This window comes from Morone saxatilis, unplaced genomic scaffold (assembly GCF_004916995.1).
Source record: "Morone saxatilis isolate NCDOM2014 unplaced genomic scaffold, NCSU_SB_2.0 Contig23, whole genome shotgun sequence".
Classification (NCBI taxonomy): Eukaryota; Metazoa; Chordata; class Actinopteri; family Moronidae; genus Morone; species Morone saxatilis.
This window is the reverse complement of record NW_023339796.1, coordinates 1275587-1298855: the sequence shown is the minus strand read 5'-3', so window position 1 is coordinate 1298855 and position 23269 is coordinate 1275587. Positions and strand designations below refer to the sequence as shown.

The 23269-nt window shown below is 40.3% G+C and overlaps 1 protein-coding gene across 1 annotated transcript in view; it reads right to left on the bottom strand.

The window, feature by feature from the left end:
• Nucleotides 1-215: 215 nt before the first annotated feature.
• Nucleotides 216-23269, bottom strand: part of adcy8 (adenylate cyclase 8 (brain)) — a 51014-nt gene continuing 27960 nt past the window's right edge. Inside the window, exons 8-15 of the mRNA XM_035670326.1 lie at nt 22374-22463; nt 20573-20745; nt 18030-18108; nt 12334-12492; nt 6900-7046; nt 4054-4146; nt 3099-3213; nt 216-2525 (exon numbers count right to left, since the gene is read on the bottom strand). Coding sequence (XP_035526219.1) covers nt 2026-2525; nt 3099-3213; nt 4054-4146; nt 6900-7046; nt 12334-12492; nt 18030-18108; nt 20573-20745; nt 22374-22463 — 1356 coding nt within the window. The 3' untranslated portion in view covers nt 216-2025. The remainder of the gene's footprint in view (nt 2526-3098; nt 3214-4053; nt 4147-6899; nt 7047-12333; nt 12493-18029; nt 18109-20572; nt 20746-22373; nt 22464-23269) is intronic.

Below are 23269 nucleotides of genomic sequence, written 5' to 3'. Positions count from 1 at the left end.
CTAGGTTTTGGGGGCGGGTCGGTTGCCGGGCGACATAAAAAGGGAAAGTGGAAACGACAGGAGGAACGTCAGACAGTTCGAGGGGATCAGTCGCACAGACATCGTACAGATGAGGGTGGATGAAAACAGAACGCGGCGGTCCCGTCCAGTCCCTCCCTCCTTCCCTACCCCACCTCCTCCTCCTCCTCCTCTACAATCTCCTCCACCACCTCCTCCTCCTTCAGGAACAAAGTGGAGTTTCAGTTCTACAAACATTCATCAGAAGCAGAGCTGCATCAGGAGGCAGAAATAATCTCATTGGTTGAGTTACACCTGAGTGGGAGGAGCCACAGAAACGTTCACAGACACATTTGGGCTGACTGGCAAACCTGGAAAAGTAACTTTGGTGAAAAAAATGTAAGCGATTTTATTCATTCTTACGTGACATTCATGATGTTGAAAGGTCAGCAGGCTAGATTACAAGATTACCTCGGACCTTGTTAGCTCAGCTAGGCTAACCCGCTATTGATATTTTAGCAACAAGAGACTCAACCAAAATGAATATGTAGCTACGTTTTCCAGATATCCTGCCTTCACATGGCTGTAGGATTAAAGCTGCCCTGTGGAGTTTTCTTGTAAACAAACAACAAAGTTTCTGTTTACATTCAGTGTTTCTCGCCAAAACACTAACAAACTTGTTGTATTTACATTTGGAAAGTCAATTTTTCTTGTTTGAAACCAGCAATTATTTCATTTTTTTGTACATCTGTGGATTCATGTACGTCCAAGAACAAACAAAATGGGGTCCCGACACGTTAAAACATTGCTCCGTAGTGCTAGTAGTGGTCAAAAACTCCACAGGGGACCTTTAAGGCTGCAACATGTTTCTCTGGGTTGAATGTAGGGGAACATACAGGGCTGTTTGTTTCATTTTTGTATGGATAACGTTAGTGTTATCCAATTTGAACTTGTGTCCCAACAGCTTATGTAACGCTCGGGGGCCTGCTTCGTAAGGTGGCAGCTGGACTCAAGATCAGGCAAAAATCCATCTTGCTTCAATCTATGCATTTGTGGCCGAACTACAGTGGTACCGGACCAATCAGCGTCCCTTGAGGAAGTAAACTCAATTACCTGTTACCTACATTTTTTTTTGCAGTCAGGCCGAATTTGCTACATGAGATAATTTCCTCTTGTGCGAATTTTGAAGCTTCACTAATTACAACAAACAACTTGCGACTCCTGCATGAGCATATTCGAGCCCTATCCAATTCATTATGCAACCTGTGTGTTCTGGCAAACTACTTTTGTGAAATTGGCTCTGAGTTCTTGGGATTTGGGACTTTTTGTGAGTCTTCAAAATGCCTCTGCAACCCATAACACCCTTCTCTGCAGCTTTGTTTCAGAATCATTAGGCATTAGTGTCAGAAGGTTTAAGGCCGGAAATATACTTGCTTTTAATTGGGTGTTCGTGTACGCATGATGGCTGCCTGTGTATCCTGCGTCCCATTGGACCGTTGGTTGTGCACATACTCAGAACGTAACACAACACAAAAAGCAAGTACATCTCCAGCTTAAAAAGATTTGATGAAACCTAATAATGGATTCAGTTCATAACAAGTGGCAACGAATGTATTGATCCCGTTGATACCACTACCAGTCATTTATGTTTAGAATGGATTCTGGCTCTAGTGCAGGAACCATGATGTCCCTGTTTTTAATCCTGCCTACAAAGGTCTAAATGGTTCTTCCAGCTGTGGGAACAGCCGTCAGTATGCACAACAGGACCTACTTGCTGAAAAAAAAATCAGAAATATGGGGGACCATTCAGAGGTCTGACTGGAACCAGGTGAACCTTTTAGTACTGGAATGCTGAAGTTCATATGATTCCCGAATAACTGTGCCTGTGTCCCAACGTTACGTAGCCAGAAGACGGACGTTCTTCAGCTGCACCCATTGAAGTTCAACTCAACCACTGGGACACTTTCTGCCTGAAGAGCAGCTCTGCCTCTGAGAACCCTGTGTGGAACTAAAACTCCAGTCTGCTCTTCAGGACAGCTCAGTCTTATCAGCTACTTCAGTGTGATGCCCTCCCCCCACCTCGGAGCAACCGGGCGCTAACAACGTCCTCCGGTTGTAGTGGTGGTGGCCCTTCATGATGCCCGAGTTGTTGTTCTCGTTGAGGATCTGCTTTTGCTTCTGCCTGTTGAGCGACTGCACCAGGCCAAGCACCACGGCTGCCAGCGAGTACTGGCCGGTGATTTTGCGAGGCTGCAGGATGAGCGGGTTGGGCTGCACCCGGCCAAGCAAGAAGTGTGTTCGGATCTTGCCCTCCTGCTCGCTGATGCCCTTCACGTAGATCTCGCCGCGGTACTCGAAGGCGAAGCCGCGTTCCTTCAGGATCAGGTATGTCTCCTCTGGGACCTGGATCTTGCCGCTGACCCCTGTGCTGTCCATACGGCTGGCCAGGTTCACCGTCTTCCCCCAGATGTCGTACTGAGGTTTCTTGGCGCCGATCACGCCCGCCACCACTGAGCCGTGGGCCATACCTGCCGGGAGACATACAGGTGGTCAGTTGGTGCAACTGCAGAGGGGATGCTCAATCATCCTAGTCTTTCAATATTAAAGGATTTTAATTGATGAACACGGATTGATTTTTCTTTAATGATTTGTAATACAGATTCCATCTGGATAACATGTTTCTTCACATCAAAAATGTAAGATCACGGGCCTAAAGGAAACACATCGCAGCCTAAAATTTCATTTTTTTTGGTAATTTTTGTAGTTTTTTTCTTGGTTTTGGACTATTTGGTGAATAAAACCTTGGACTCTGGGAACTTCTCTATTTTTATCATTGTAGAGATTCAAGGATCATTAAACAATCAAAGAACATAATGAATTGATCAGTAATGACTATAATGTAATCTCGTTAGATGCAGCAGAAATGTCCTACACCCTTCATCACAGGATTAAAGAAAGATTAAAAACTGAAATGAGGATAAAGATTAGATGAGGTGGAAGACAGATAGCTGGGGAAAATTTGAGAGGAAGCATAATCCGAAGTCAGTAAAAAAAAGCATAACAAGGAAATGAATCCTCTCTCAGGAAGACGGAGCACTTACCGATCCTCAGCTCGAAGTTGTTGAAGGAGTGCTTGTTGATCTCCTGGATGCTCTCGTTGAGGGCGATGGCGAAGTCGGCCAAGGCGCACAGGTGACCCCATTTATCTTCGCATTGCTGTAGGAGGCAGAGGAGAAGAGAGTGTGAGTCAGCTGAACGTCAGCGGCGGCTGGAGGGCAGCATGTCGGAAATGAAACGAGAGCGGTGAGAGGTGAAGTGTGTCGATGTGTCAGAGGAAACGTGGCGGTCAGAAGAGCTCCTCTTGTGAAGCACCGACAGTCCTGATGTCACTGAGGTGGACCTGGAAGTCACTGACGTAGGATTTGTTTTCTCAAAGGTGCATTTACTGACTTATGTGTTTATTTTTACTTCTACGACTCATACCGCTACTAGATTCGTGGAGTCATTCTCAGTTTATTTGGTGCCGTCACCTATGCTGTGACGGCAGGATTTCACCTTCCGGTACGTGAAGAGGCTCCGTAACTAAACCAGTCCTCATCCTACATGAATGGTACCAATTTGAATGGTAACAGCGCAAACATACATTAAAAATGTATGTAAATTACAAGAATCTTTAGTAAATCGGTATTTTCACAACCAAAATCGTTCTATAATAATATTTTTATCATCATTATTTGATTATTACACTACACACAAATATTCCAAATGAAACTATAATACATTTTTGGTACTTTTTTTGTGCCAATCATTGAAAATATATTAACTGTATATTCATTTAGTTCAGTTAATTTTTAAATATATATAAATATTAGACTTATACTTGTATCTCATCTAATACTAGGTATTCTATAATATAAGTTTATATTTTACATAAATAAAGATATGTTCCTATAAAAAAAACACGCTAACCATCAACTCAGCTCACACTCACCTGCAGGCAGGTTAAACACAGGTGAGTCAGCGATATATGTTCACACGACACCTGGAGGATCTCACCTGTTTTTCTGGCGACAGACCGGAGACGGCCATGTAGGTGCTGCCGATTGTCTTGATCTTCTCGATGTCCTGGAAACGTTCCTCACCAAGCAACTGTGACAAAGAGAGCATCAGGTAGTGTTTATTTTTCTGATCTCAGAAAAATCTTCTGCTAATCATCATCAGCAGATTGGACTCGTTATTGTGAAGACATCCAGAATCAAATGAATCCAATAAGAATCCAACGATCTGTGTATTTCCTGCCTTCTGCCAGTCTGATTCATAACTGGATGATCTTATAAAGCAAAAATTACATAAAACTATTGGTGATAAAGTGTTACAATCTACTGTTTACAACTGGCTGCTCTGAACACAACATTGACTCTCAAATAAAAAGTAGTTTTGCTGTTCTAAAAACTTTCTGTCTGAGGTTGTTTTCAGTCTGGTTTGGAATCATTTTACTAAAATAAAATGGATTTCCTGCAAGCTACATTTTCCTGACATACTGCAACACAAACACATCCGAATTAGATTTTTAAATGTGATGACATCTTTTCAAATCGATTCCCATATTGAAAACAGTCAAATTGCTGACATTCAGCTAGCTCTGGCTAACTGACATCATCTCTTCTTCGTGGCTCTAAAACAGTAGTTGCCAGTGCCCAATGGCAGCCAGCGCTCATGACCTGCCCTGCTGTGACTCTGAGTCATTGCCTTTGCTGTTTTAGGTTGGTTAGATTGGTGAGAATATCAGGGTAGAGTCAGAGTACGGGAGGTCATGACTTCGCCATCCTGGAGCAAAGGAATGGCCAACAGGATGCTGCTGGTAAGAAGTCGGGTCTTGTCTCTGGGCTGATGATATAATATCAGATGCTTTTCTGATACTGATATCTGTGTCAGGACAAGTCAGAAAGAAAAGGTACCATCTACTGAAACAACATGAAGCATCATCCTGCCAACCTGACTGACTGAAACAATGCTACAGAAATAGAAATTAGCAGATTGTGAAATAATTGTTTCAAAACTGCAGAAAATATTCAGTTTCATATGGTTGCATGTGATTAACGGCTTTTTTAATTGTCTCCTATAAAATGCCTTTGTGATATCGTTCTCTGCTTCTAATACTACGAGTCACTGCGCCTTATTACTCTCTCTCTCTCTCTCAAGGCGAGTTCCCCGGTGGAGAAAAGTCTGTTTGAGGGAAAAGTGTGTGAAAGTAAGGAGAGTAGCTCGAGCTCTCTGCCTCTTATTCAGAGTCTTTGACATTTTCTTCAGTTCGAAGGCATCGATCAGAAGCAGGAGTTCCTCCAGACTTCAGTCCGTCCACAGGGAACCGAGATGTTCGTGCTCCAGGTTCAGTCGAGTTGCTTAGGTTTTTCACTGAGGATTTCTGACGAGCTTTTTCATTTACTTATTCCATTAATTCCTACATCCTAAGATCAGAAATTCTTTGTGTCACTTTCTAAAAATAAGGACACAAAATTTCAGTTTAAGCTGTCGAGGAAAAGTGAATCCAGAATTTAAACTCAAAGCCTGACCCAAATAATGTGTCCAGTCTAGATTCCTCAATGTGAGTGAACAGTTGTTGGTTCAACTTAACATCTTAAAGCTTACTGAACATGTTTTCACAAGTTCAGTTTACTTCATAAGACTACACCAATTATTAAACCTACGTTCAGTTGACTCATGTTTTACATTTTTAAGTTTAAACAGCTCAGAACTCATCTGATTTGAAATCAGTTAAAATAACTGGAAGTATGTTTTTCTTCTACTGGACAGATGGATTATTAATCACCAAGAGTATAATTTAAAGGACTGGTTTTGGGCTCTTTTCTGAGAGTATTAAATTATTGGCTGCTACAGCTTGTTGTTGGATATGGTGAATGAACTGTACTTGTATGGCACCTTTCTAGTCTTCTCAAAGTGCTGTTACACTGTATGCCACATTGACTCCTTCAGTGATGCCAAAGGCCATCACAAACAGAAACTTACACATTCACACACCGATGGCACAGCATCGGGAGCAAGTTCAACATGCAGCAGGAGGAGCCGGGGATCGAACCGCCAACCTTCTGATTAGTGGACAACCATTTGTACCATCATACAGACATGCAGACATAACCACATACACTATTTATTACAAAAACACAATCTGAGCTTTAACTTTATTTTTTCATTGTAGTTTAAAACTGCAGTAGGTAACTTTTTGTCATATTTGCTGAAACTTTCACTGTATCCTGACAGAACATGAGATCATCTGAAAAAATCTGGTTCCTCTGGCTCGTTCTAGCAGATTATCTGTCTCATGTGCTACTGTCAGGATATATGGAAAGTTTCAGCAAATATGACAAAAAAAACCTCGTAAAAATTATCCTACCGCAGCTTTAAGTGAAAAAAAATTTGTTGTGTGGTTTCAGTCATGAGCTTTTGTTAGTTGTCATGGGACAAACTTCCATGTCAGGACACAGACCTGACTGGCACTCCTAAAACTTAAAGACTGTTGAACCATCACAAGCCTCCAGGTAAAGATATTTATCACTGTAGTTCTGCTGCCATCAGGAGGATTTTCTGTTTCAGTTTGCTCTGAACTTCTTTTATAAAATCTGTGAGAAATCTTTGTGATAAACAAGCAATCTTAAATAAAATCCCTTCTGTAACTTCTGAGGGAAATCAGCGCTGGTCACTTAATGAAAACAATGTTTTTCTATGTAAAGTCTTCTGATGACCTGATAAGATACGTTGCGTTTGCTTCAATCACTCCAGAAGTGTCCTGTGGGATAAGATGGGTGCTTTAATTTAAAAATGGAAGACGTTGACGTCGGTCCCCTTCATGTTTAAAAGTGGGCGCACTTGAGCTGCTGCCTCACCTCGTCGAAGTCGGCGATGATCTCGTTGAGTAGCCGCAGGCACTCGACTCCCTGGTTATTCATCTCAGTCTGGGAGTAGAAGTCGGCGAAGCCCGGGATGGATGCGAACATCACGCCCACGGCGTCATAGGACTGGGAGTACAGCTCCTGTGGAGACAGACGTCACAGAGTGAACACTTAACGGTCACAGTTTTCTTGATCAGCTAAAGTTCTTTAGTCTTTGTAGTTCAAATCAATAAAAACAAACTTTGCTTGTTTTCTGAATGGAGTTTGGTTGATCAGGGCTTTGCTAACTTAGTTCATAGTAAAGTAAAACCGACAGCTCGAATCAATAACAGACTCGCCAGGTAGTCCACTTTCCCCTTTTACTTTTCTCTGAGCAATCTCCTTTTCTGTCTGCTCTCTGTATAAATATGAAGCAGTATCATGGAGCTCTGGGTGCACTCAGACGGATACACCTCTGTGGCTCGCAGCAGACAGGTTGAGAAGAGAGAGTAAAGATAAATCCACTCTTTAATCCCGAAAGTTTAAAAAATAAACTCTGAGCTCTGCTGTTGCCAGTAAAAGCCTCCAGATCAGAGCAGCATCCGGTGTGACTGCGTAAAAGTTACGTTATTACATTTCTGATTGTTAAAAGAACAAATGTGCTTTGTCTTATATGAGTGCTTTCTGTCATTCTCTACTAACTTTTGGAAAATAACTCAAACCAGTTTCACTCCCTGTATGTACCTGCGTGGGACCCAAGCACAGTTAGAGGGCTGCCGGTGGAGAAAGTGAAAAATTTAGCAGCTAAATAGCCAAATATTTTTCTCAGGTGGAGACCAAAATGGATTTCTGATTTCATTTTGTCTTTTTTTGTCTCTGCACATCTTGTTCCTTTGTTATTCTTGTGTTATGTGCCGGATTTTAACTTAACCGACTTTAAGTAAATATAATTTAAACTAAATGTTAAGAAAAGCTTTAAAATGAATTCTTGCATCTTCATCAAAAATTGAGGTTTGAAGGTTCTGCGTTCTTGCTCAAGAGCACTGAGATACTCCAGCACATACAGCAGCATGTTGACACTGTGTGTTGTTGAGGCTGCAGCTGCACTACACTGCCTCTACCACCGGAGGGCAATGTGGACACATGAGCGGGCAGCAGGCCTGTCCTCACATACTAATGTCACATGGAGTAATTCCTCATGTGGTTATAGAAATATTTTAATAAATATGCTGGTAAACATAATGTCCAGCCATAGTTCAACATTTCATTTTAATAATTGAGAAGAAGTCGAGCTTCTGCCCCTCTCTCTCTCTATCTCTCTCTCTCTGTATTCTGCTTGATTTTTGAATGCAATTACACACTTGTGAAAATAAGCCTCTGACTTTATTGTGACATTATACACACTTAATGAGCTCTGTCAAATGTCAAAGCTTGAAAGTGAAAGTTGGTAAAAGTCGAACTAATTTAATTTCTCGGTGCTTCGCTGCGTCTCCGCGGGATCACGTCAGTCAGTGTTCTGAGGTTTATTTGGAGTTTCATCCTGCGAGCGAAGGCTTTGTAATGCACTTTCGGAGACCTTTTATGGATACAGATTGGTGACAAATTAAAAGTAGTTAGTAATGTGTCATCATAGATTCTCCAATCCTGTGGAGTTCAGCTGGTTGAGATCTGGAGACAGTGGAGGCTACAGGATATCGTTTCAGTCAAGAAATACTCTCCAGTTCTGATATAACTGATGCTAACAGCATTTATGCTAACCTGTTTCTCTTGCATGATCTCATGATTTTGTGATCTTGTGAGTCCAGCTGCCTCGCAGGGTTAACATTAATGTAAGTGAACACTCTTACTATTAGTATTAGTGCAGAAACAAGTTTAACTTAACATAAGTCTCATCACTGGACAAAAAGGACCTGTATCTGGAAATTATCACTGTTTATTTCCAAAAGTTTATTGATTGTATAAAAATAAAATCTGTCAAAGATCCAGTCTGCAATCTTGTGCATACTGTCTATATCTTTGACAAATACAAACATATCACCACCTTGGAATAAGTGTGGCTCATGCAGGGGTGACATTAAGTATGTGTCTCAGCTTTCCTGTCATTCCCAATTTATGTAATTCCAACACAGTTTATGGACCCCAGTCAGCAGAAATATTCAAATACACAAGGCTTAAATAACACATTTATACCACATGCAATAAACTGCATGGGATTAGCATAAAGTGTCTGTAAAGGGGAGACTCATGGGTACCCATAGGACCCATTTTCATTCAGATATCTTGGAGACAGAGGTCAAGGGTTTGCCTAAATTTGGAGCAGTATTTAGCCTCCTTCCTGATATGCTAGCAACCCCACTCTAGAAACTCTCCCCTCCACCTTGGATAGTACCGTAGCTGAAATGTTGATGTATGTTGATATAAAAAACACTCCGCTTTCTGTCACCTGATTAATGCCAAAGATCATCAACACCTCTTCAGGGGTGTAGCAGCCTATTAATGACCCAGTGCTCCAGTATCTAAATCACGGAACAATAAACAGCCTGATTAATAATGTAACGAGTGATTAGGACCCAACCGATCCTAATGGATGCATTTTTAATCATGTCCTTTTTAATTAGGAACAGGCATGGGAGCAGAATGATATCAGCTTTCCTCTCCTGACATTCATAATTCATTGGCCGCTCGCCTTTTGTCCGGGAGGCAACGGAAGATTGGAGGAGTCGATAATGAAGGAGCCCGAAGAGGACAGACGATGACAATACGGTGATTTGATTCCAGCGTGTGATAACTGTCCGCTCCGCCGACCAATACAATCAGTCATTATCGAAATGGTAAACGAGAAGAAGGGAAAGAAAGAAATAGAGAAGCAGTTTTCTCGATTTTTGCCACATTAAACAAAAAAAGATAAAATACTTCACTTTATTTTTGATGGTTTTAGCTTATATCAAACCTTGGTGATGGATATTTAATGATATTTATCCCAAAGTCGTCTCATCTTTCATCTTAATTGCTGACAGCTCATTACTGAAGTCATCAGCCAGCCTTCACACATTTTTAAAATGATTCCTTTCTGTTATTTATATGCATGGCAACTATGGTATGGATACATTGATTAAAGATTGTTAATAGAACAGAGGTAGACTTCAAAATGACGAATGGTTCATTCAATCAGATGTCCCAAAAACGAGGTAAACAAGTAACGCATATAAGTGAAATACGTTACATAAGTCAGGTTTTATTTTATTTATATGTTCTTAAGTTACGTCAGGTACATTATATAACTTACAATCTTTTCCAAAACCTAATCAGTTAGTTTTTGTGGCTCAAACTGAGGATACTTAAATATGCAAGCTTTATTTTGAAAGTCTAACTGGACGTTGCATATTTATTCTTGCTAACTTGAAATTTCTGGAAGCTCAGTGCATCCAGCAATGATGTTAAGGGGGAAACCTACAGCGTCATATTGAAGCAGTTGTCGTCTTTGACAACGTGTTGAATATGGAGGGTTATACCCGGGGATACTGCACTCCCACATGATGCCCTCTTTCCAATAATTCAGTTTGTCAAATTTCTGCTACGGTGGACCTTCCCCTGTTCAACTGCACTTGCTGTTGCTGTGAAGTGGTAACATCCACAGCCACACAAGCTCACAGGACGGGAAAAAATCAATTGTCCTCAGCTGCTACTGAGTTCTAAACTGCCTCAGGAAGCAACATCTGCACAATAACTGTGTCAGAGGTTTCATGGCACAACCGATCAGTGGTACACAAGCCTTAGACCCCCAATTTATGATGCAAATCATCAGCAGGAGGGATGCGAACATGTTGTCTGGAGTGATGAATCACTATCTGGCAGTCTGGGTTACCTGCCAATCGTAAAAGTTCCAGTTAAAGTACATTTACATGCGACAGAATTCAGTTATATTTCAGACAGTTTTCTTCTAACTTTGTGGTGACTGTTTGGTGAAGGAGATTTCCGTGCACAGATATCTTTATCTCAACCCCATCCAACGACGACTGCAAGCCAGACCTTATTCCCATCATCAGTGCGAGACCTCACCGATGCTCTTGTGGCTGATTGGGAGCAGCCAGGTCGTAACGTTTTGGCTGTGTAGCGTCTGCCATATTTACAGCACTATGGTGTGATTTGAAAACCGGGTTTAGGGGTGATGTAAAGGTCATGTAATGTCGTATAAACGGGCTGACACAAGCACCAGCTTTACAGAAGACCACTCAGATCCGTGTGTTAATGTGTGTGTGTTTCTGTTTTAGACTTTTAATGAGCGCAGAACAGCTCTATTTAAATGATATTAAAAAGTACAAAAGGAAAAAGGGCAGCAGAGATAAGATGAACAAAAAGAGAAACTTTGTAAAGTCTGACTCTCTGTGGAGTCGGGGCAGTTGAGTCACTGCTGCGATGGAGAGACAAATCAATGTGCTCTCTGCTGCTGACTGACAACATGTTATTAAAATCAAATCAAATGCATGCGACCAAAAAAGAAAGAAAAAAAACTCCCCGGCTGAATGAACCGCCCCACCAATTCTCTCTTTCACTCTGTACAGTTGTTGGAAAAGCAATTATGGGGCCTTTTCTTTTTCGTTGCGGGCTGGAACACCGAGGCTCAGGGAACGAATTGGAATGAACGCAGGGGACTCATTTCGGAGGGGGGCGAGAAATGAGGTGAAACGTGCAGATGTGTCAGAGGAGGGGCTGATTTATAAAAACTCTGAGCTGAGTACTGAAATACTGAGCTTCAGAGTCACTATTGTGCTTAGTCTATAATTTACTGAAAGGTTTACTGAAAATATTAATCTTGGTTAAAATCAGCAGCTGACAAAGGAAGTCCTGCACTTGGGTCTTATTTTCCCAGTTTTGTTCGTCATTTCTGTCAGCATCCGGTTACTCACAATAGCTGAGATTTAGGAATGCAGCAACATTGCTAAAAGAAGTTAACTTTACCTAAACTGTTATAGACCATATAAAAAGACCATAGTAAATAAATAAATATTAATTACTATTATTTATATTTCCTGTTGTTTCCTGATGGTTTGAAAAGTTGGGCACACTAAACGAGTGAGGACATATTTAACATATTTTCGACTGTATATTGGGGGGACGGACTGGATGACATTAATTTCCTGCCTTTCAAATGGATTTCTGTGGGCTTGGAAATCATCTTTGACACTTCAGATTAGTTTGAGACGGATAATCCATCTGTCACAACAGTCCGCTGTACTCACTGATTATCTGTTTCTTTATCACACTAAAGTTATTATCACATGCTTATGCTGTTGCACTTTTGAAACAATCCTGGTGTGTTCGGGTGTTAGTTGAGATTTGAGATTCGGCTCCTAAACCCAGAATCTCTACGAGCTTTTAAAGCAAACTGAATATTCAGCATTTGTTTCATTAAAAATTCAAACGTGCAAGCGGGTTTGTTTGTGCGGACCTCATTGTCCCGGTCCTTCTCCAGGAAGTGTCGGGCCACGTGGCTGGGCAGGATGTTCCTCAGCATGTTCTCGTTGTGTTCTCGCAGCTCCTTCATCTCGTTGATCTCCTCTTTGGCCTGGACGCGCCACAGGAAGTCGAGCCGGGCCGTATACTCCAGCTAAAGACGGAAGAAACACAAAGGAAAGTTAGTAATGTGTTCATCCTCGCATGATCACCACCTCGTCTGTCTCCTCTCTCAGTTCATCATTCTGATGAGGAGCTGCTCGTCGATCATCTTCTGAATGCCAGTGGTGCCTTTTCAACCCTTTACTTACTGATTCATTGTAGTCCTCAAGTAAAAATACTGTATGTTTTCATGTTCTTTCACGTATTTTCCAGTTGTGAGATACTTAAGCTGCAGAGTCCTTGAGAAGCACATTAGCTGAAATTCTGAGTGTTAAACTCTGAACTTTGATTCATGCGTATAAATATTGGATTTCATAAAGAAATACCTGATTTCAAACCAAGCTTTCCGGGACTTTAAGATATTATTTCCTCTTGAAACAAACCTTTACGTCTACTGACAAATCAGTTCACCATATTCAGACACTCATCCTGACCCTGCCTGATGCTAGAGATATCTCTTCACAGAGACCAATAACTCTGATAATGCAGTCCTTTAAAAGCATACTGTAGCAAATTTAGACATCATTTGTGAAATATTATTCCAGTCTGACCCAAATTTGTGTTTGCTTTCAAGCTTGTCTCTATTTGAGATCAAGATCATGGCTGATAACACGAGACGTCAACCAAAAGACTCTGAGGTTTTCTAATGAAGATCATTATTAGCTCATTATTGAAGCATTGCCAAGCTCATCCAGATGTATGTCATTTCTGTCGACCACAAACCATACAAAGGTAAAGGTAAAGGTAAAATTAACATAAGTACACTGAAGGTTTTGCAGGCACCATTCAAACACAACAGCTGTTTTTTCATACTTATTGTTAAAAGATACGGCGCTAATTGGTCCAAGATTGGCTGTGAGTGGAATACATTTTACAAGATACAGTGAAATAGAACGTATTTTCCATGGTCTCCAAACATTTGATGCTACTTCTCAAACCTCTGAAGACCTGAAACTTTCTCCTCCTTCCAGACTTTGTTAATTGCTTAGAAATATCAACAGAAAATCTGTCGTTTATATCAGTTGGATGATGGAAAGGCCGAGCCGCCGTTCCTATAATGAAGGGCTAAATTAAAAAAATCTGTTAAAGGTTGGATCAATTATGCAACACGAGAGAGCGCGATCAATCTGAGTGCAACAAAAGGATTCTAATAGGCGACACAAATTACTTTTCTGAATGCACAATTAATACAAAGTAATTTGAATACATTAGAGCCAAACAAAAGTTGGTACCATTTAGTTTGTACTTCTGGGAGAGAGTGGGGGCAGAACAAAAAGAAAACATCCCTCATATTGAAAATTAATTTCGGGGGCAGGCAGATAAGCCTGTGAGGATTTAAGCGACTCTCTCCGGCGATTGTCGGAAACAGTTTTGTGATTAATCCTGCTATCAATTAGTCCTTTAATCATATGAGTGAGTACAAAATTTCAATCTCATTTTCTGTTTTTCTAATTAAGAATGCAAAGCCCGCCAGGCCGGTTTGGTGGCGGGATAATGAAATGGTGGCCAGCGAAATAACGGGTCGCTCAGGCGTTAACCAACGTGACCCTACGGCTGGGTGACGCTTTGATTCAAAATGGCTTTTATTAACCCTCAGGGACGTATAGATACACTCTTAATAAACATTTTACTCAGTGTTAAGAGCTGCTGGCATCTTACACGCTGTGTAATTACTGCAGAATACAGTCATATGTTCTCATCTCGCAGCCTTTCACCAGCTAGGGTTCAAATATTGTGTTGAAATTAGAATATTATATATACACATTGATATTGGTCATCACTAGCAGCTATAAATGCTGTGATACATTGCATTGGTTCATTGTAATTGTCTGTTGCTATCAAATAAACAGTAAATTAAATAAAAATGTTTGGATGTTAGCATTGTTTTACTGTTTAAGTAACTTTTCACTTTATGATGTATTCTCTCTCTCCTCCTGCTCTCTCTCTCTGTGAACTCTGTCAGGGCACAAAATTAGCACCAACCAGCAGCCAGATGCTGGTAAAATAAGTCTTTCGTGTACATATTTCTGATTGTGAGCGATTGACAGATGACAAATGAGCGGTGACAGTGACCGTAGCTGCCCCAGACAGCTTAAAATGACTCAACAGAATTATTTCAAAATAAGAGTCCTGTCTGCAGCTTTGTAATGAAATGCTTCATGTTCGCTGTGCTTGATAATGTAATTACTGCTGTGACAGGAAGCAGCGTTCATGAAGAACAACATCATCTGGCTCCAGTGCACAATTTGTTTATATAAAGAACACAGCAGAAAACATATGAAAGTGTCAAAAAACTGCTTAACTCAATACATTATCTCTTATTAGTGCTAGTTAAATGCACAATAATGTAGAAACTGTACTGTGATCAGCAAAGATTTTCCCAGCCTCACGTAATTCATTGTGTGCTTGCAGCATTTTAATGTAAATGGAAAATGTGTGCAAATGTTGTTCTGCGGGTTATTGTAAAGATATCAGACATTCACATTTAACAAGCACTGAACAAGAGCAGAATGAGATTTATGTAATGAAAAAGGCCGACAAGATGAATAAAAGAGCGAAATGGCCTCCTCCATCTTTCCGCCCTAATAGGCTCTTCTCCTCCACAAAATGCAGTCACTTGAACGTCACGTCTGAAAGAAGCACTAACTAATGTCTTTACACCCTGTGTGTTTTCTCAACAATAGATGGCGCCGCTGTTAGTTCGCAGCTACAAAAGGACTGAAACGCCTTGTTCTAGTTCCAGAATCCAAATGATGAAGCTGCTTCATTATTCCTGTGTTTACTTTGGTGATATATTACCTCTGGTTTACTTCCTCTAAGCAGCAAACCCACTCCCCTCTGAAAATGTCAGATGAGTGATTACTGTTGGGCTGCTGTTTCAGAAATGCTCCTCGTATTGCAGGCTGATCAGCCAGATCAATGCCCAGTGAAGTGTTATTTCTGGAGAAACCGTGTTAGCTCCACCAAGGTTTCTAACACTAAGTCCGAATCAGTATTTTCTTGCTGGATTTCAGCGCTAATGCGGTGATACCTGTGGTTCACTGTTTGGGTTCATTGTACAGTTTTTAATAGCATATGAAATATTAATAAAATATGTCACTGAGTCAGTTTACTGAATGATAGAAAAGGTTGGGAACCCTCATATGCAGCATTTCTCCAGACTTATTTAAAATGTGTGAACAGAATGTAATTGAAGTCATTTAAAAGCGTCTTTTTTATACAAATGTTAACTCTTAAGTCAGTTTTCTTCCACTAAAGCAAATTATTACATTACCTGTCAAAACAGCTGATGTACAATTAAAGCTATGTATAATTAATCAATCAGTCCAATCCCAAAGATGAAAAAATTCTGATCTAAATTTAAGTGCGCTCAGAACTACTGTTGAGTTATTGCGTTTAAATAACAGGAAAGAGTGACTCAGCTTATTTTTACAAATTAAACCAAAAGATAATACTGGATATTTTGCAGAAGCCAGTTACAGAGTTCACATTGTGTCCAAACCTGGCACATCAAACTATTAACACTGCACTAAAACAGAGAGCTGGACCCCATTCTGTACACTGTACCTCCCTTCAAAGAGCAAACAGTCTCTTTTCTCTCACACAAACAGCTTTTTTCAGAGCTGTGAGGGTTTGCTTCACGCTGCGAGCTGTCATTGTCTCTGCTTTGCCAAACAAGTGGTAGAATTGACCCTGGGAAAATCAATATGCCACTGGATGACTTCAAATGCGGCTGCTTTCTACTTTCATGGGCCAACAAAGGACCTTCAATTATGGTCCGTCTCTCCTCCATCTCTGCCCGACACCGAGCCGCTGAACTGCATGATCAAAGGTTGCCATAGAGAGAGCATGAAAGCAGCACGGTGATACCAGTTTCCTTCAGGCTGCTGACTGACTGCATCTTTATGAAAAATATGTATAATGTATCAGATGGGTGAAAAGAAAGTGGTTTGTTTCTGGTTCTCTTTGTATCTGAAGATGTGTCTCTGGGGGTCAGATATTACACCCAACAGGATGGTTTTCTCTGGATGAGTCCCAATCTTTCTGGCTTGTGACCCCTTAAAGCTACTTGAACCCCTCCATCACAGCTTGCATATGTTTTCTTCTTTCTTATTCCTTTATTTATCTCACAACCCCTCAGATTTACTGTGTAACCCCTTTATCCACTTACTCCGCATTGGGAGATAGTGTCTAGACTTAGGGAAACCTTTCGTATTATCTGTCTAGGTTTTAAGACATCTGTTTCTGAGATTTTTGCCTCCAGTCCAAATACAGGGGATTCTGTGTTCATTTAAAAATTTTAACAGCAATATCTGTTTCAAGAAACCGTCTCATTTGAACTCTTCCCTCAGTAGAAAGTCAGTACTTACTGCTCGGGGCCAAGAAGTCAAGTGTCACTGCAGATGAGCCTGAAGTCTCTGATACACATGAATTAAAAACGTCCTGTCAGCTCGGTGCTTCCAGCTCAGCCGTATATTTGAAACGTTGCTGCGCAGAATCTTGTAACTGATATTCAGCCGAATCTTTTACACTATAAGATGAAAGTTTGCCTGAGACTTGTGTTATTATTTATGCCCATATACCTCATCCCCACCAAGTTCAACAGAAACAATCAATAAATTATTATTAAAGTGTTTGAAGTGGTTGATTTCATCTTTTCTCATTTATGGCTAGAAAGTCTCTCAATTTCTGTCTTTATTAAGCAGTTCTGTGTCATTGGCTGCGACAATGATTAGCTCACGGACGACTTCGTTTAGTTATAGTGTAAGTAGATATTGTGCAGCTGAAGCAGCGAATTCAGTGTTAGTGGAGATTTTAAGCCTTTTGTTACCTTTTTTAGGACAAAATACACAAATATATACGCTGCTGAAACACTCCCTGTGGTTCGTGTTGGCTAACTTTCATTAAAAAAAAGAAGCTTTACCCATAATGCACCTTGCTAGCCATTAGCGTCACACAGATAAAGTACAGCAGCAGCTGGATGGGCAAGGCACATTTCTTCAGTGGTAAATGTTAATATATGTGAAATTGGACTCTCATTGTCTTGTTTGAGTACCGTCAGGACTTCTAATTAGACGCTGCATGGCAACAAGAATGATGCAACTCTTGTTGTCTCTGTTATTTAAAGCAGAGGTTCACCACTGACTGTTAGCTCTGCTGCGCTGATCGTGTTAAAGCCCAGTGCAGCGGCAGTAAAGTTGTTCTTTTGGGAGGAGAATATGGTGGCAATGCCTCATCTTGCACATGAAGCTCAGTCTTTACCTTTTCCGTTCACAACTCAAACCGTGCACTGTCTGACGCTGCTTGAATCCTCTCAGAAGAAAGAGTATGTGTCTCTGTAGAGCCAATAATCTCTATATTTTCAAAAGCTTTCAGACCGTAACAACAAGATAACTTGCCAGTGCTTTCTGGAAAAAAGACACACAAAGATTTTCTGATCCGACACCCCGATGGTTAAGGTCTGGTGATCATTTGGAGATGAATCAGGTTTTAGTGGTGATGGAAGTGTCAAAGCTGGCGTTGTCTTACCTGCTGGCCGTGATAAAACACAGCAAGGAGGAACATGGCCATCAGGAGCAGAGACGTCTCTTTGGTCCCCAGGAAGTTTCTGTTGGAGCAAAAATAGGGAAGTTGTTGCTGAAGGAGTTTTGTTCATTTGCTGGTTTTCTTAAAAAAAAAAAAGTGTAGCTTGTTGATTTTAACAGTGCATCACTTCTTAAAATCAAATTAAATACTTTGTTGTGCTGGCTTTCATTTCCTATAGTTTTTAATCAAACCAGGACACAATATTTTGACCCTAACCCACTGCGAGAAAGTCCAGGATGTACAATCCTAACCTAGAATTTACTGTCCTAAAGCTAACCCTTATATTTGGTAGGAAAAATAGGAAAATGAAGGACTCTAAATCAACCAACCAGTGTTCTCTTCTGATATATATATGACACGGCAGCTCATGGACTGCTTTACAAAAAATAAATTGCAGCAGGAGCAAAGTGTAGAAACAAAACCACACCACATTAAACTAAAAACTAATTCAGAGGACGACAATTGAGAGAAAGTGGCCCTAAGCAGTTGAGTCTTAAGAGATGACGCTGATGTTTGTGGCCTGTTTATCCACACAGCGGGGGTCTTTGGTTTCAGCTCAGACTGCAGAAGGACCAGAAGTCCTGCAGGATCTCAGGCTGATCTAAGGCTCATTGAGGATTAAAAGCTCACAGAGATGTAGATACTCCGCTCTGGCAATGTTATAGAGAATTACGAGCTAGATTCCCTGGGTAATTCTTTTTGACTGCGGATAATAATGTTATGACAAAGAAATATACGTTTCATGTCATTCGTATCCAAAGAATACGCAACACACCACTTCACAAGCTCAAAAAGGAGCAGGTTCATTTAAACTGATTCTCACTTACACACCAACATTTGTCCTGACTGCTGCTCTGAGGAGACACTGATTGTTCAAGTAAACAAGGTCCTCTTGCAGCATTTACAGATCAGGAAACGTTTCCAGTAATGGAGAACAAAGACAAAAATGGGGAGAAATATAGAATAAGCTGCTCATATATTGGAGTTAGTCTGAGAAACGACAAAAAGTGTTTGCAAATGTTTGTATAAAAGATGACATTAGTATCATATTAATGCTACTTTGAATTCATTCACAGCACTGTTTTCATTCACATTCGCACAAATTAATAAAATATTGCGCTGAAGTCACTCCGGTCTGGAACCTTTTGCAGTAGAAATCATACAAAGTCCTCTCGCTCTGAGGTCTTTTCATCTTGACCTTCTCTCTCGCATCCCTGAAGGCCTTAAAGAAATGACTCCCATCAACTCCCTATGGAGCCTGTATGGAAACCTCTGCTTGGAGGGGGTATGGTGCTTTTTTTCTTCAGGTCTTTCACGGCTATATGCTCAGGATACCTTTATATATTGTCACTGTAAAGGTCACTGTACTAACACTGACAACCTGGGAGATGAGTTTTCTCACATTTGCAACATTTCTGTCCAGAAATAAGGTCAACGTGGCTCCCTGATGTGGAAGGAAGCAGCGAGGAAACAGCGAGAGAAGCGAGGAGACGGTAATGTACCCGTCTTTACTTTAACAAGTGTACTTTGTTAATAAACTGCAGACAGTGAGTTTCAGTCAGGTTTTGTTCTTGTGTTGCTGTTCATACAAGAAGATAGATGGACTGTTGGAAGTTTGCAGATGATCAACAAGCTGTAAACATGTACCACTAACATTCATGCACTGGTGGATTGTTTTTGCTATTTTTCTTCCATAATGTCTTTTTTTCAGACTAGCAGGAAAACAAACACCCAAAATACACCTTTAGTGTCTGTTTTACTACACTTTGTCTATTTGTGTCTGTAGATTTCACCAAAAGTTAGCATTAGATAACACAAGTTTTCTGAAATTCTATGTTTAAGTATGCAAATTAGGTAATACAAAAAAATTATTGTCTTAATGTGGGTAATCAACTGGGGAAGTTTCATGGTGAGATCTATTTTTTGCAAATCACGCAGACACATCAGACATTAGTCTACAATGTTTTCTCAAATACGTTTTTTCTCGCACTATGAGCCAGAAATCTCCACAGAGCACTTACATGCACTGAACCTTATTCCTATCTATATTCTGTAGGTTTTTACTGAAGGGTTTGTTCATATATTACTGATTTATATAACATATATTATTTATTCCTAAAAACATGGCAATAATGGATTTTTCATGGTATTTTCTAGTTCATGGAGTGAAAAGTTGTATCTTTGACTCTATTATGTATTAAAATGAATTTTGAACCCGGCTTTAACCAATGTTTACAATGCTGTCTGGAAATGTATGCAAGATAGTACATTTCTTATTAGATAACGCCTCATTTGCTTATTTAAACATGACATTTTAGAAAAGTTGTAATACGAAAACGAATTGTCTTAATGTGAGTAAACAACTGGGGAAGTTTTATGGTGATATCTATCAGTTATGTAGTGTCTCCCCTCAACTGAACCTCGATTTATTTGGCTGAATCTGATATTTGAGAGTATGAAGATGTAAATGCAATGTGAAAACTTACTCTGTGTTGTGGTGGACAGTGTCGTAGCGCACAAACAACGAGGTGTAGAAAGCTTCGGTCAGCAGGGAGTAGATGGCGATCATCACCAGCAGCACCGCCAGCTTCAACACCGAGTTGAGCCGCAGGAACACTGCACACGTCACCATCGCCAGCACCCCCGTGAACACAAAATACTGACAACAAACAACAAAGACATGGTTGATATGATCAGATCCAGCTTTTACTGAAACATGTTCATGTTCCCCTCACAGATGAACTTGGTGACTTTTCCTAGTGCCACCAAGAGGTCAAAATTTAATTTGTCCAATTGCATTTCCATCATCTTGGGGGAAAATAATTATACAATAATAAATAATAATAAATCATTTAAAAAAAATTCTAAATCCAAGATACTTACTTTTAGTCTCTAACGTGGGTCAAATCCAAACACTAAAGCCTACATATCACATAAGGCATCTTTTCATAAGATTTTCTTGCCTGTTTAACACCCATATCTGTTCAAGTCCATGCCCCCAGTTTGTAACACAGGCTTTCTGTTAATAATTTGAAGTGTCCAAGCCCAAACTGACAAACCTTCTCAGACTTGACAAAACACCTCAAGCAATTCGGTCTCACTCCCAAGTTGTCAAATAAAGCATGGATCAAACCAACACAGGAATTTAACCCTGGAGACTGCTGTTGGTGTCCCGTTCAAAACCAAAAGTACACAAGTACTTGTCAAGTCATCTACGTAACTTAACTTATGTAACGTACTTAGTCATAACGTAACCTATGTCCATTTCCAAAACCAACCAAATAGTGCCTAAATCAAATCTAACGGTTCCCGACGTTAACCACACAAGCTTTATTTTGAAAGTCTAACCAGACTAACCAGATTCTTGTCCAGAAATAACTGAACCTTACAAGGCAACTGGACTTATGAGATCAGATAAGAATCCATCTTGCCAGGTTTCAATCTATGTGTTTATGGCGGGTACAGTGGTATGAGACCAATCTGCTTCCTTTAAGAAAGTTCTGGCAGTTACGGGGTTGGGTGCAGCTTCATTAAACAACAATGGTGGCTGCTAAAGAGTTTAGCATAGATGCTGCTAGCAAGAGCAATAATGGCACTGAAGGCTTTTCCAATGAAAACTACATGAATGGTATAGCAAACCATGTTGCCATTGACCAAGCAGCAGTATTTAACGAGTTGGGAGTGAGACTGTGTTGCCTCGAGAGCCACAGAGGATATTCTACAAATGTTTTTCACCGGTTGATTTGTATTAACCATGAGTACTAAACTGACCCCCTTTAAAGAGAATAAAACACACAATAAAGGCCTAAATATAATAAATACTTGACATTCAGCTGCACCAAAAGCTTATAATTTTGTCTAATCTAATATTCCAGTCTGGTTTTGCCCCAGCTAGAGAAAGTCAATAACTCTTTTTTATGCATCTAAAAACAGCTCTTATTCGCACACACGAGCTTTCCTGCCCCTCTGGAGGAAACAACGTTGTGACATATACACGCAACGATATGTGCCTCAACCAAAGCTTGGAGCTATAAAAATGTAGCTCCCTTATTGAGTCCATCAATCAGCTGCATATTGTGTGAGCAAAATAACATAATGGATGTTTTCTGTGTGACATTCTGATGGCTCCATCAGTCGCCGTTGTCTGAGGCGAGACCTCCCTCTGGGTGCGAGCAGATGTCGAGGATGTTTAATTCATCATTTTGCTGCAGTTGCAGAAGTGAAAAAAAAAAAAAGAAAAACAGATGGACCTGACTGCAAAATTCAGACAACTCATTTAGTTGGTACCTCTGGGTAGAAGCAGATGTCTGGGATAGAGGCCGACTCGTTGTACGTCTGGTTCTTGAAGGTGCTGGACTTGTCGAAGTCGCACCACAGCTGTAAGAGACCAACAGGGGGAATTACTGTTGTTGTACAGTATGAAACTGATACCGTACAGTAGAAATTTCTCTTCATACATTCTGTCATCAAGCTTTTAAATCTTTCAGGATGTTTGAGTCAGAAATTCACAGCTCAGGGTGTATCAACAAGGTTGAGAAGCACTTCCTCATTCCTTCCTGCCACACAGGAAGTGATGCATTTAAATTTCAGGTTTGTTTGAAAAAGAAGAAGAACCTGTGGTTAGCATGGACATTATAATCTATGTGGGACTAGGCTCAAAGATGAAAAACAGATTATATTTTAAAAGAAATTAGGTAAAGATCATATTCAAATCAGATTAAATTCAAAATATGCAAAATGAATGATGTGAAAATTGATGAACAAACTATATCCATTTTCTCTCTCTTTCTTTTTCTCTTTACTTAAAATAGATATATATATATATATGAGATTCAAAAGAGAACTATACCAGCAAAAACTATGTAAAGACAATGTCACACTCCCTCTTCCTCTGGAGCTATCGCAGCCTCTCCGTGGTTTGTTTACAGAGCAGGTCTGGCTGTGTTCAGCTGAGTAGAGCGATCGAAACAGTAGTTTTTATCATCTACACTGGTGATTGTTGGAACAGTGTAAATACTAACAAAGACGGTGAGTTTTATTCTGTTTCTTTCCACTTTGAATAAAGTGAGGAGAGAGCGATATTATGTTTAAACTAAAGGTCTATCTCTGTAGGGATCCTTTCCATAATGCTGTCAGACACTGAGAATAACAATCTGAGTCTGTCAGTGGCAACTACAAGCACT